At 39.7% G+C, this 14,780-nt stretch overlaps 3 protein-coding genes across 3 annotated transcripts; 1 reads left to right on the top strand and 2 right to left on the bottom strand.

Moving 5' to 3' along the window:
• Nucleotides 1-448: 448 nt before the first annotated feature.
• Nucleotides 449-2,025, top strand: LOC108604185 (protein HGH1 homolog). The gene is made up of 5 exons (XM_017993532.1): nt 449-595; nt 793-980; nt 1,038-1,544; nt 1,599-1,816; nt 1,870-2,025. Exons 1-5 carry the CDS (start codon nt 511-513, stop codon nt 1,982-1,984), a joined length of 1,113 nt encoding a protein of 370 aa, XP_017849021.1. The 5' UTR covers nt 449-510; the 3' UTR covers nt 1,985-2,025.
• A 624-nt stretch (nt 2,026-2,649) lies between these two features.
• LOC108604187 (natterin-3) lies at nt 2,650-3,661 on the bottom strand. The gene is made up of 2 exons (XM_017993537.1): nt 3,611-3,661; nt 2,650-3,551 (listed from the first exon to the last, which is right to left on the bottom strand). Exons 1-2 carry the CDS (start codon nt 3,615-3,617, stop codon nt 3,112-3,114), a joined length of 447 nt encoding a protein of 148 aa, XP_017849026.1. The 5' UTR covers nt 3,618-3,661; the 3' UTR covers nt 2,650-3,111.
• A 93-nt stretch (nt 3,662-3,754) lies between these two features.
• Nucleotides 3,755-5,684, bottom strand: LOC108604186. The gene is made up of 4 exons (XM_033294095.1): nt 5,485-5,684; nt 5,233-5,409; nt 5,049-5,163; nt 3,755-4,743 (listed from the first exon to the last, which is right to left on the bottom strand). Exons 1-4 carry the CDS (start codon nt 5,552-5,554, stop codon nt 4,623-4,625), a joined length of 483 nt encoding a protein of 160 aa, XP_033149986.1. The 5' UTR covers nt 5,555-5,684; the 3' UTR covers nt 3,755-4,622.
• Between the last annotated feature and the right edge of the window lie 9,096 nt (nt 5,685-14,780).

The raw sequence follows: 14,780 nt of genomic DNA, 5'->3' as shown, positions 1-14,780 counted from the left end.
CCAAGAATCGGATAGTTATTGACAAAAAACTAATACTCAAACCTGCAGAGTATTTGGTTCGAATTTCAGATGCACCCACAGGGATGAACAAACATGGTTTGTGTCTTGGATTTAGCGAACTCCACAAATTGCTCTTTTTAAAATTCAATGATTACAAATCGAGCAGATATATTATATCTGGCAAAATAAAGAGGTGAAAAGTATGTTCAAGCCGTGTGTTGCAAAGCCAAGCCATCAAAATTTTTTGAATTGTTAAGAAATTAATTAATTAGTATAATGATAATCGATACGATAATTTGTCGATTGGCAATACTAGGCTGGTAGAGCTGGAAAATCATCGATGTTTACCCACATCGATGCTTCGATGTTTTTCAGAAGAAAAAAACATCGATGCATCGATACATCGCCGATGTATTTTCCAGCTCTAACTGTTACTGTTTACCACGCTGTTGTTGATAGCAATTGAATTGCTACAATTTTTGTTTACAATAAATTATACATAAAAACAGAATGGAGGAGTTGCGAGAGCTGGTTGAATTTATGCAGCCCAATCAAAGATTGGACTTAAAAGCAGTGGCATTATCACATGTGCTAGGTAAGTTGAAATCAAAGCAAAACAAATTTAAAGCACGTGCACCCGGTAAAGGTTCTTGACATATGTATGTATCTCAACACGCACACAATTGACAATTTGCTTTTAGCTAACAGTGAGCATTTAAACAAATTAGCTGCACTGTGAATAACTATAAACAAACTATTGTTTTCATTTATTAAAACATTCTTAAATTGTAGGCCTGACAGGTACTGCTGAAGGTAAAGAATGCATCTTAGCGCTGGACTTTATGATATATGCCATCTTTGGACTTACAAAAGATTCAAACGCAACAATTGCTAAAGATGCAGTACTTAGTCTTATAAATTTGACGGCAGAGGAAACAGGCGCCACTAAAGTCTATGAAATAGCGCAGCAAATGGTGCCTGTAAGTTCAAATACACATACTTTGAATACATATATTAATTATAGCTAATAATTTTAGCATCCTATACGGGAATTCAACATTGTGAAGGAGGCTGTCGATCAGATAATCGATGAACAAGCAGTCCTTGCTGATGCCTGGAGCATGGTGCTAAGTAATTTGTCCAGATGCGAATCATTAGTGCCTTCCATACTCGACACATTAGAACCAATGCTGGGAGATTTAGCCAAGGCGTTTGTCAATCTGGACTACAAGAAAAAAAAGTCAAAGCTACACTACCTAGCTCCAATATTCTGCAATTTGACGCAAGTGCAGCGTGGACGGGAACTATGTTGCCACAGCAAATATCAGCTAATGGAAAAGCTGTTGCCCTTTGCTTCGTTTGAGGAGAGCGTTGTGCGTCGTGGCGGCACTATTGGCATTATAAAGAATATTTGCTTTGATGCAGTATATCACGATATTATATTGAATGAACAGGATAATATACTAGTGGCCATACTTCAGCCACTGTGTGGACCCGAGGAATTCAATGATGACGACAATGAAAAGCTGCCGATTGAGCTACAGGTAACTTGTACTTCAACTGAAGTGTTTATACAATTAAACTGTTTACTTTTGTAGTACCTGCCTGAGAGTAAAACTCGTGAAGAAGATCCAGATTTGCGCAAGATGTTGCTTGAGTGCCTGTTGCAATTGTGCGCCACTCGTCGTTGCCGAGAAGTGCTGCGTGCTAAAGGAGTTTATGAGATTCTGCGCGAATATCACAAGTGGGAAGCCAAAGAGGGTCGCGATAGCGATTGCTTACTAGCCTGTGAGAATGTTGTGGATATTCTCATTAAGTAAGTTTACAAAATACCTCAACTTAAAAGTCTCTATATAAATTAATTCACAGAAAAGAGGAAGAAATCGGTCTAGACAATTACAAAACAGAAGTTGATGTGCCTGCCGAGCAAGCCGAGAAGTTTGTTCAGGAGGATGCGGCTTATGTTAAGAGTCTGTTAGACTAATTTGCACCATTGCTCAAACTGTGACTTATAGCATAAATAAAACTCGTATATTATTGAAATTTCAATATATGTATATATGCAGTTTTTATTCAGAAATGCTTATAAGTTTAGGTTCTGTTTTGATTCGTTTTCTTAAATAGCCCTAGAAAATGTTTTACGCACGCATTCAAATGCAAAAGAAACAATTTTTATTCAATTAGATAAGTTTTAGTAGCTTCGTTATTTAGTTTTTGGTTTGCGCTTAAATATAAATATAAACTTCTTAGGTGCTAAGTACATTTGCATTCAAAAATGTTTAGCAACTGTTGCCATGAAACTTTCAATGTTTTATACACTTTGCTTGGTCATTCATTGTAATAATGTATACATATTTATATATAGATTTAAGTGAAGTGTTGTAGAGCTTTGATCATATTGGTTGCTAGCCAATGAGGTGCTTAAATTGTTTAGATTTTTTTGCTTTTGATTAGGTAATTTTATTGCATTGCAAGCAAGCGATTTCAGCAAAATTTTGTTATCTTAGAGCGAAAGTCATTTTGTGGTATATATAGTGGTTTTCTTTCTTTTTATCAAAAATGTTGTGCTAATACTTTAATTATTTCATATTTTATTTTTGCAGAAACCATTGCAAGCTCGCTTTGTATGAAAAGAAATGAACACAAAACTTAAGTTTAGAAATTTTCTTAACAATTCTCATGTATTAAATGCTATTGTTCTTCTGGTAAGCTTGACATTTCGATTTAGCTTGGTCCTGTTGGTTCAAATGTTTGAAAAAAATATATATTTGATCTAGCATTAGGGCGAATTATAAGTTAGCAAGTTAAAAACATAATTATTATTAGCTACTCGTCAATTAGTTTTATAGATATCAATGTTAACTTAGAACTGATTTTCGTATCAAATTCCTGCATAATAAGTTTTGGGCTTAGTAAGTCGATGAAATTACTGCGAAACAGAGGAAGTCAATCATAAAAATTGTTTTATAGTTAATGACGTCATCCATAAATATAGAGCTACCGATTGTAATTACAATGAAGGTTGAAATCTATTGATAAGGCCTTAACAACATGTTATAAAAATTCCAGTTTATTGAACACAGACTAGTATGGTAAATTATGAACAATTGCCTATCTCACCATTTGAGGACGTGAGAGAACCTCATATGAGAATAACTTAATCTCTTCGGCACCGTAGGGAATATACAGACAGCCGTGAGAAGGATGCACTTTGCCAACCGTTAGACTGCCAGCGTGATAGCCACGACCCGCGTACAAAGCCTCTCCATCGACATTGCATCCCACTTGAACAGCCGTGTCCGGTACACCGCCATTCTCTGCCGGCAACCAATCGTAGAACTTGCCACTAAGCACTTCATAGTTCTCCAGCTCAATCTCCTCACCACCATAGGCCACGTAGGCCTTGCCCTTGTTGGGAATCACCTTAGCTGGCAACATATCATTGTTGTAAAATGCGCGGCCAATGAAAATAGTATCTCCATCTGAATCATGGCCAGCTACGATAGGATCTTGCGGCACAGCGCCGTTACTATAGTGCAACCAAGTATGAGCTGCAACGCATTTGACGCTTCTGATTAGTTGGCCGATTCATTTCAAATCGAGTGCTTACCGTCCATTCTGCTTAAGAGTCAATGTATTACTGCGAGCAGTTGGCTAAGCTTGTTGGGAATCTTATAGCAAAAGCTTTGATAAGAGTTGTCGCTATCGAGCTATTATAATAGTAATAGCAAATTCAATGATAACAATATCTTTAACAATTGAAACGTATGCAAGACTGTTAAATGTGTCAATCAGTGCAATGCCTGTCTACAAATGTTTGCATTTAAAATTAATTTATGGCTGAGCTTTTACAGAAATGCACATGTTATTAAATTTTTAATAATGTTTGCAAAGTATTTATGGCAACTTATTCGCAGTTTTTAACATTTTAATAGAACTAGCTAAATGCCCATGAATTATTTATAATCGTACATAATTGTTTATTAAATTGCCTAAAATTCAGCTTTTACTAACAATGAAATAAAATCTATTTACAATAGTTGAACAATACAGTACACAGTTTGAGTTGTAATTAAATTTAATGTACGCACTTAATAGCTAAAAATAATTGCAATTGAATTTGAATACTCGTTTTGTCTCGTTTTGATTTTAGACTTGATATTTTTGTTTAGCAGCGCTTAGCGTTTGTTAATAGTAAATAGGTTTAAATCTTTGCGTTTTAAATATATATTTTAATTCATCAATTATTGTTAATTATTTGTTAAATATTCATTTCATAAATCACATAATTGCTTGATGAATTCTATAGAAATAAAATGAGTTGCATTTCCTCCACTTGCGCGTGTGAGCGTGTGGGTGTGTGTGTTGTATGTTTTAGTCCTGTGCTATCCTTTAGTGCAATTACTGTTGAGTGCAATTTTAGACACTGAGAGCAGAAATGAGAAAGTGAAATTTGTGGATGAAAGTTTGTTGGATTACAAAATCTACGCGCCAGCTGAATTAGATTAAATGCTTTTTCACATGCGCTTCAGCCAAAAATCCTTTCAAGCGCCAGCAGCAGCACCATCCGCTTGTTGTTGGTGTTGTCGCTCTTGTTGTTGTAGTTGTTGTTGTTGTCACTGCTACCTTGCAGCCGCCAGCAGCAGCAACGCTACACTAAGCATAAATGGCTCAACATGCTTTGTTTGGCTGCTGTTGCAAGCATCCGCATCACTGCAGCTCTGTAGACAGCCATGTACGTATCTGAGTGGGTGGTGGCAGTGGGAGAAAAGAGCATGAGATAATGTTAAGTTATTGCTGCGACAATGTAAATATATTAATGTCAGGATGTAAAGCGCACAAAGCGCAAACTAAAACATTTTAGCGATAAGGCAAGCTACACAGCCTTATGCATTTTATTTAAATATCCAGCTTAAACAGACTGGAAAATTGTGCACATCAGAATAAGAATTTATCATGTAATTGTATCTGTGCATAAAATTTTATGTTTATTATGGCCATAAAGAACTTGTGCATGGCATAAACTCGCGCATCATAAAAATGCTCACCTGCCATCGTAGTAGAATTTACCACAATGCGACATTCTTATAATCTCTGTGTCTGTTGTCAGCGTGCCGCTGTCCAGAGCGCAGCCGCGCACTGTTATCGTCTGGCCGTTGTCATCTGTGTGTGTAGCAAATGCAGTTTCATTAGTCAGGTGTTTACAGCTGTTCCTGCTGCTGGGATACTCACCATAATAGCCGGCAATTTTGATGCACGCTGTTGCTGGAAAGAGGCCATCGCGTCCTTTGCGTCCGCCCATGCAGGGTGATTCCAATATGGCGGTGGAGTAATTATTGTGAAATGGATCGTCGCACGCCTTGTTAGCGCCATTATATGAAACGCACTTGAAGCAGTCTATGCAGTAGCCTGAGCATGGGATGGTAGATGGCATTAAATCGTTGTTCAATCTGATTGAGTACCTCGCATAAATCTTTCACTTACCGCTGCTTATGAGCACGCCGAGCAGCAGCGCCAGGCAGCTGATGACTTCCATTGATGTGGGTGCCGCCATTTTTGTTTGGGTAGCACGAGTCACTTGGCTTGGTGGCCTGGGATGAGGGGATTGGACAGCGCGCGGCACCGTTATGTGGCCCAGTGCCAAGTGGGACGCTGCAACATTTTCTCGTCTCTTTGTGTTGTAGGTGCTGTAAACAAATTGCAAACAGACAAAAATATATATCAGCGAAATGGAATGGATTATGCGGCTTTTACTGAAGGCTAGCGAATTGAAAAATACGAAATCCAAGACTTTGGCATATGCTCTTGAGTTTTTCATTTTCATAATTGGTTTTCCCGTAGAAATCCCCAGCGCAAAAAGTTCAGCTCAGTGCTCTGGATTTGTCGAATCAACGCGTGAAAGTGCCAAGCTCGTAAAAATCAAAATTACACGCCCCCCACCCCCAACACCAACCGCCACCCACAATTTATGCTGTGTGTATCTCAATGGAGGCCATAAAAATGCTCTCGGTATGCTCAAAATGCAATTCCAGGCAAAGAAAGACTCACCAGGCAGCCAAAAAAAAGCAAGCAAAAGGAAAAGGTAATAAATTTCCCAGCGCCAATTTTGACACAATTTTCGTGCAGCTTTTTGCGCGTGGACTTTACGCGCGTGGGAGGGTTGCTGGAGTTGGTGAGAATCCCTCCAAGCGGTTGGCTTGAGTGGCATATTTTTATTGCTCGAGTGTAAATAATTGCTTTTCAGTCGATTTTCGTGTCGAATGCGCGTCATATTTTCGCTCCTTTTTATAGTTCTTATTCTTTTTATCGTTGTAGCTGACACTTTAATGGCCTGAGGTGATTGGCTTGGGCTGGGTCAGCTTAAATTATGACAAATGATTGTATATTACTACGAGCTGAGCTGTAGTTAAGTTGAGAAACACATAACTCAACTGTCAGCTCTTCATAGATAACCAATTTGTACCACAGCCACTTTATATACTCCGCTTTTGATTGCACATTCAGCCAATAACTTTATTAAATTTTTGCTTGCCAACACCCTGCTGTGATAGCATTCATAGCTCATGGCGTATTGAATGCTTGGCCCCATGCATTTGCAATAACATTTGCTCAGAGCAAAATCAAATATGTATGGGGCAAACACGCCGCAGGTCCCTGGACGCTCTCCCGACCAATTTGTTTTCGCCCGGGATGTTAACAAATGCAATAACTTTAATATTCGATAGATTTCAATTTCACAGCCAATGATAATAATACACATACGATAAATCTACATTGCCATCACTTTATATTCTAATAGCACAATGTATGCAAAATTCACTGTACATTGCAAATTATACATTTGAAATACGGCCAAGGGGCGTATGCTTGATATTTAGGCAAAGTGGCCGCACTAATTATACGCTCTGTGATTTGCACTGGCAGTCCGATTTGCATTCTGTGATGCGATGCGATTGAAATGGAAGCTCCTGCAATTCAAATTGAGAGCAAATGCGCATCCATCTAGTCGATCCATCTGGCCTGCAGGCATTGTAACGAGTTGTAATTAAATGGCAAAAGCTGTTCGCCCTCTGTTCTTCATTGTTTCTCGATTGTGCCAATTTACATTCTATTTGCAAATTAGCCACGAAGCAAACTAACGACCTCAATGTCCTTATGGCTTGCTAGCGCCGAGTTTTCTAGGAAGCAGCAGTCAGCGCCAGTGTTGACGGAAGCGGAAGTCAACCCACGCCACAGCCAAGCAGGCCTTGATTCTTCTTCTCTTTGTTGAAGCAGAGTTCACCTCACCCTTTGCCACATTATGTTGTTGGGTTTCTATATTGTGCCGCAGTCTGTTGCTTATAAATATATAAAACGCTGCCGTTGTCTGCCGCATCCTGGCAGCCACAGGATCCGTAGTCGCTGGCCATTCTTTGTTATTGTCCTCCTTTAACGACTGTCAATGTGCTTGTTAGCTGCTGCCTTTATATAGCCCCAATGTACATATATGTACGTGCGGCGACTTATTTAATTTCGTGGCTACCTGTTTACGACTAGACGAATCCGCTTTGACTCATTTCCTGGCAAACTGCACACACAGCAAGACTTAATTAGTGTCCCCCATTTTAGTCACACTTTAATATATTTAACTAAACGGAATTGTTGCAACTTTATCTGCTTGGTTTTGAATTAAAGCTGCGCACATTAAAATGGCAAATCCCATGAGAAACCAAAGCCATTTAAGCATAAGTTAGACTAGGCAACAATTATAAATTATATTAAATGCTTAACAGTAATAAAGTACATTAAACATTGCAAGCAACGTTGGAATTATTTATTTTATATTCTTCTCACAGCTCAATCAATGCTTGTTCACTAGCCAACAGTCCATAAGCAACTGACTTGCAAGGGCGCTCGCTTGCCGCCCTACCTGCCAGCCTCCCACACAGACATTGATCATACTGAAGTTGGGAGCGCAAGCCTTTCAGAGAGCGTGAGCGACAGCACCACTGATCGGTTCGTATGCGCTCGATTGCTCTGAGCTGCAGTGGCTGAACAAGAGGCTCAGTACTGTGATCAAGCGCACGAGCGAGGAGCAGCAGATAACCTAAGAACGCAAGCCTTTCAGAGCGCTTGAGCGACTGCCACTGTTTGTTATCTCCCAAAGTGTTTAATAGAAAGAGCAGAGCTGCTTTCATTCGTATGCGCTCGATCTCTCTGCATTACTGCCGCTGAACGAGAGACTCAATTCTCTGATTAAGTGTATGAGCGAAGAGCAGCAGAGCAAGAGCGTAAGGAAGCAAGCGGGGCCACAAGCAGGTCAGTTGTGTGTGGACTGTCGCAGTGACAAGTATAAGCAGTGAACCATCTGCCACAATAATAATTACATATATATCCCATATATTTACTTGCTTTTAGTCCATATGGCTGCAAGCTACATTGCCTACTTAAACGTGCGTATACTTAATGTTCTCATTTATTTAACAGATTTAAGCATTATCAGCACTTGTAGACCCTTAACATGATAATATTGTTATTGAATCGTTCAATAAAATGTTCTTGCTTAAAGAATAACTTAATAGTAAATTTGTAGAATAGTTTTATAAAAATCTGTCTATAGTATTGTACCACAATTCCTTACTTTTGTATTCAATCTGTGCTTTAAATAAGCTGTTGACTTTTCTGGTACTATTTATATAACTGGCACACATTAATTTAACTTAAATCCTTAACTTTATCTGCTTGCTATTGAATCAAAACTGTTTTAAATGCCCCGTGGCTCGCACATTAAGAATGAAAAATGACAAAGCGCGTGAGAAACCAAAGCCATGTAACAAGCCCGCTAAACTCTGCTCATGGTAGGCCATTAATTTCTTAATCCGCTTCTAAATGGCGCCAAGGATTACGACTGAGGGCAGACGACAACGTAGCTAATGCCGCTCACGAGCCTCATTGTTTCGTTCGAAATCTAATTGCGGCTGCTCGTTAAGTTCAGCCATTCAAGTATCTTGGTAAGTAGGGGAACTAATCACAGCATGGAAGCTTGGAAAATATTTGTCGAAAGCCTGAAAGGTTTTCATTTTGGCTAAATCATGAAAATTCTGTGTGCACTGCTATTGAAAGAAAATGATTTATTATGATTTGAGATTCACCAATGATAATCTACACTTAAGACTTCGATCCGATTTGATTCGCCTTGTCTAAAACAAAAGGTTGCCTCTCCATTGAATGTGTCTCAGTCTCAGCCTCAGAGCCATGATTAAGCACATAGCAAAGTCGATGGTATCATCACTCCCACTCCAACGCAGCTGACAAGGGTTCGCAAGGTTGTCACTGGCGACAAAAAAGCCAATCCAAGGGCAAACAAATTTTGTCTTAGAGGCAAAAGCCTCTTCCTTTTAACAGCCGCGCGTGGCATTGATGGTCTGGAATGAACTGGGCGTCCATTTTATAGCTTCGACTTTCAATTAAAGTTGCAAAGTTTGCGCCTTATAGAAGTTTACTTGTGGCCTCTTGTCCTTTTTTCTGACTGTACTTCCCACTTGTGTCAAATCAATTTTTAATAAATTAGGTAAATGCTAAAAGTTGGGCACACATTATGTAAACTTTGCGTAGTAATGGCCAATTATATAATTTACCTGGAACAAACTTTCGTCTGGCCAAAGTTGATGATGTAGTTTATTTCCCATTATAGGCACAAATTTGTTGATTGACTAAACTAAACTGTTTGGTTTGCATTAAATTTCAGCTCACTTTAATAGCTGCACCTTTCATTTATCAGTTTCCCGTTAGCGTATATAATTCGCGTGAAAATTAATGTCCACACACAGGTAAACAGACGTGGTAAAGGAATTTGCATGGAAACGTTGCAACGCTGATGGGAAATTCTGAAAACTGCGAATTTCATTTGCAATTTACAGTTGCAATTTGCAGTTAGTTTCTAGTACACGTATGTGCGCATGTGTGAGTGTGTGTCCAATTGCTCTGATTCCCCCGAGTACGCCGGAGTGTGCAAATACCGCAGCGACAGCATAAAATATGCCAGAGATATGAGTCGAGTTGAGTTCACAGTCAGTTGTTAGCTATTGTCTCTTTTAATTAAATTAAAAAGCTTGCAATGTTTATTTAATTACTTTTATTTTAAAACAAAGTAAACATAAACTGCTAAATATGCAAATTGCAAAAGTTATTTGCTGCATAAACTTTTTATTTCAATTTGCATGTGGCATAAATGCAAAGATAACAAGATTGAATGCAAAATCGCTTAACTCGACAGTTTGCTTTGTTGTTGGCCCAATTAACCAAGCCTTGATTACTGCTATGGTCACTATTTATGAGCCATAGCTTAACGAGAAACGTTTAATGGACGCACACGCCGATAATGTAAGAGACTCACGCAAGCAAGTTCGACAGCCCAACTGGCCAAAGATTTATGTCAGGGTCATGGCAGGAACTTAAGGCTCGTTATACGTATGTTTGCCACGTATGCATCGGGGACATGTTTACGAATGGGCTTATTGCCTGGCTTACCATTAGTTAAGCACTTAAGCCAATTTTTTCAATCAGTCTGACGAAGGTTTGCACACAGCCACATTAATTTTCCCGAATTCGTGCCCGTTGCCAATTTAAATATTTCTCTGCGTGAGCTGTAATCCCCGTTTGTAGCTTCAACCTGTTACGATGCCATTGAATTTTGTATGCGGGCGCCAAAATGAGTGCAGCGAGATTCTTTTGCCACCAAAGCCACCAGCACCACTGCACTGCGGATGAGCTGCATTTGTGGTTTACCCAAAGCACGCAATTCGCCTGCCCCTCGCTTCTAACAGCCAATAAATCAACAATGCGACATGTGGGCAGCTGTCAAATCAGGGATGCAACCTAAAAACATTCCAATTATGGAATAACCATGGCTGTGCTTACTGGGATAATCAAATTATGCTGCACCAATTACTACAGAAATGGATTTGGACCCACTGCAAGCAATGTGATTAGGCATCTAGAGAAACTTCTATAAGCTGCGACATTTTCGCATTCATTGTCATTTAATAGAATTAAACTATATTGAACTTTGGCAAAGTGCATTCGTTCCTAAGCGGCGCTTAAGACTTCTTGCTCGACTTCTTTGCTAAAAGCCACTGAAATGGAACAGGACACGATAAGAAAGTCCGAGACTGTGCACTCAATAGTCGCTGAATGCTAAGCTGCTTAAGACATTTGCCTGCTGCTCGACTGCATGCAAAGTAGTTGACTGAATCTATTGTCTTCTCTCCCCTCCCTCACTCTCTAAATAGTGCACTCAAAAATTGGCAGCTGCTCGCAAGCTAATTGAGAGCGTAATGACGTGGCAAGCAGACTACAAAGGCAACGCAATGTGGCAGCTAATCTTCCCTCACTGACACCAGTAGCTTTTTTTCTCTCCTCTCGTGTGTGTTCATGTCTGTGCTTGTCCGTGCGTGTTTCATTTGTGCTATGTTCAATGACACTCGACCGCAATTGGCCAAGCAACAACAACAACAACAAGAAAATACAACTACAAAAGGCTAGCAAGAGCTCTCTGTCTGTTTGCCACTCAATGACACTCAATCCTCTGCCGCTGCTGCTTACTCGGTTCAATGGCCAACCAGCGCTGCTCAGTTTTCGTTGACTGCGCCATAGAATAAACAACATTCGTGTTGACAATGCGAGCACAGCCTGGATGAGCAAGGAAACCAAAGGTAACCTAAAACTTTACTCTTATTTCTTACCTCTGGTTACTTGGCCAGCTCACAATTCATCTCATTGTGTGGCTATCCCGTCGCCTTAGTTCGTTGGCCAGATTAATTAATAAATTCGTTTCACTTTACAGTTTTATCGCGTAGTTAGCTCTTAAAGCAGAATGGGGCCTTTGACCTCACCCCACTCCACCCCTCTGTAACGTGCCTGGGACAACAAACACTTGGGAGAGAATCTCCTGGACACGACTTTAATCAACGTGACCCCAAATGCGCTTCTTAGCTAATTGACAAAAAACAACAATGAGTAGTCGAGTAGGGGCTTCTCTCTAATTAATTAAATTATGCTTGCAAATACTTTTCTGCCCGTTTGTTGTTCCCATTTTTACGTGGAATTTTAAGAGGCTTTTTTCATTAACCTTAAGTGTGCGCGTGGGTTGACATTGGCCCTTGGTTGCTCCCTCTCTTTCCCTCTTAGCAATTGATTTTAAATTGAAACTTAAGCTTCCTCCAGCAACGTAAACAGCTGCTGGATTCCATGAAGCTTTACTCAGATTTCCAAGCGGAGAGCAATTAATATTAAAGGAAACAATAAAAGGACTTCAGACATAAGTTTTACTTCTGATTAATTTATATATCTTAAATATATGTATATGATGGATCCCAGGCAACAGCTTCGTCAATTGCTATTTACAAGTTGTGTAGCAATCTAAATTTTTAAACAATTCCATGAATAACAAAGCAGCAATCATCACACGGCCACGCCCAATGCGCCTTCAAACGCAATTTAGTCTATTAAATTCTTCAACAATGAGTGGAGAACTCTGCAAAGTAACTGAATTTAAAGTAGAATGCCTGCCACATGACTGGATGCCATATTGAGGAACTGAAGCTTGAGCTGCTTGTGTATGCAGATATGTGAGAGAGACCACAAAGGCTGCTTCGGGGTGAGCAACAAGCTGGAGGACTGTTGGGGCAGGTGTCATCTCTTGTGCCCTCAAGTCTGTGGCAAAGGAATATGCAGAGTTTTTAAATGAAAAACAGATAAAAGGAATGCCACGACCAAGGATAACACATTACTAACACACACACACACACACAAGCGGAAATTGAGAGCCAGCGACAAGGCAATTAATGTGATGTAGTCACCTCATCAGGGACGTGCGGTCTGAAGGGCTCACTGGGAATACAAAGTGGCAACATGAAAACTTAAGCTAATTAAAGCGCTTATCAAAAACGTTGAAGTGTATGTGTGCGAATTTATAATTTCCCACTGAATTTGAGGAAATTATGTTGAAGCACTTAAGTGCGTGTTAAAGGCACGACGAAAAGGAAAAAGGACTGTGAAGGGAACAAGCTTTAATGGCACGATTGCGGTTGCCTTTGCTTGCTCGGGCTTATCCTAATGCCACTTGTCACTGTTTTCCACCTGCTGCTTCTTCACTTTCACCATGCAAATATTTAAACATTGTGTGGATTTTTGTCACGACTATCTGTCTGTTTATCTGACACGTGGTGTCTGGGATTTATCTTATGCTTGTGTTGAATTTACACATCTAATTATGTTAATCGCCTCACGTATGCTTAACGCCATAACAGTCATGCTTTCAAATGATGTTGAATGATGTTGACGTGACAGTAAAATATTTAATAGTGCTTGGGGGCAATGGAGGTTCTAAAATGCACAGTCAAGCCTTTAAACAATTTTGCCTAGTTGGCTGCAGAAGCAAAAACATAGGTGCATATAAAATTTCATTTTGCTGTGTATTAAATCATCGTGGGGCGCCATCTATTCAGTAAGCCAGCAGCGCGAATGTAAAAGCATTTTCAATTTATGCCTGGCTGTAAATACTCGTTGCATCCACATTGTATCGCGGCACTGATGAAGTGTAAGGCAATTTCTGTGACCGAGATTTTGCTACACACAAGCAAAAGCAATAAATTTGCAAGCAGGTGTCTGTTCTTTATTGAAAATATTTGAGAGTTAAATTAAATTTCTGTGCTGGTAGAGCACTAACAGAATTTATTACACACCTCGGTGGACAGTTTTATTTCCGTACAATTTAATATTTATTTGAAATCAACAAGTATATAGTAATTTATCTACGGAGAGCTGCTTTTACTTTTTGGCAAGCTGACCGAATTTAAATGCTTTTCAGTCGCGTCGTCACTTGGCGCATTGCGCCAATAATTTCGCATTATTTTTTCAGGAAGCTGATTTACAACAGTCTCGAATATTCAACCCAAAAGGCAAGTGTAAAGAAAAACTGTCAGTTGGCATTATACCTTGTCCTTGTGTCTGTTGTAGCTGCGACGTTCTTAAAAGTTTGGCCCAGGTTTTATTCGTTTACACGCCCCTCTTGGAATACGCCTGCTATCAAGAGAGAGATAGAGAGAGAGAGAGAGGGTGAGATAGGGAAAGTCTGCGACGGGTGCTCATCAAAAAAAGTGCATTCTCCCATTATGCAGCTGCAGAACAAACTGCAACCACAAAAGCAAGCAGAAACAAAAGCAGCCGGCAACAGTTCATTTTATTCTCGCTACTAAATATTTCTTTTAATTTGAACCAGCGAAGCGGCTACTGCAGCCTTTTCCTTTTGCCAACCAATGCTTTAACTATTTACAAAGTACACAAAATGCCGCAGAGTAGAAAACGAACCTATTTTGAGTTGTAAGCCTGCTGCCAACTTTAAATTCTCTACGCAGTCGAGAGTTGTGCTTTGAGGAAAGTTCTTTCCTGTTTTCTTTCTTTATTTGGTGCATGCAAACTTTGAGTATTTTTCGAACACGTAATGGCGCGAGTGCAGAGAAAGTTTCATTTCTTTGTGCAAATATTTTGCACGGAAATTGCATTTGTGGTGCGCCTTTTACAGCAACTTTGGCAGCTGCAACAGTCACAACAGCAACACCAACAGCAACAACAATCATGGGCAAAAGCACGATGGCGTGATAATTAAAATTGTGCAAAAATTAGGAGAAAGTTTTGTAATTGAGTCGTGGATGCAATGCGGCGTGTTACAACAAGGAGCTGTGCTAAATTGCAATGAATAAATGAAAAGCATGGATAAGTAAAATAATGGAAAGAGAGAG

The sequence above is a fragment of the Drosophila busckii genome, chromosome 3R (genome assembly GCF_011750605.1).
Source record: "Drosophila busckii strain San Diego stock center, stock number 13000-0081.31 chromosome 3R, ASM1175060v1, whole genome shotgun sequence".
NCBI lineage: Eukaryota > Metazoa > Arthropoda > Insecta > Diptera > Drosophilidae > Drosophila > Drosophila busckii.
This window is presented reverse-complemented; position numbering and strand designations above follow the sequence as displayed.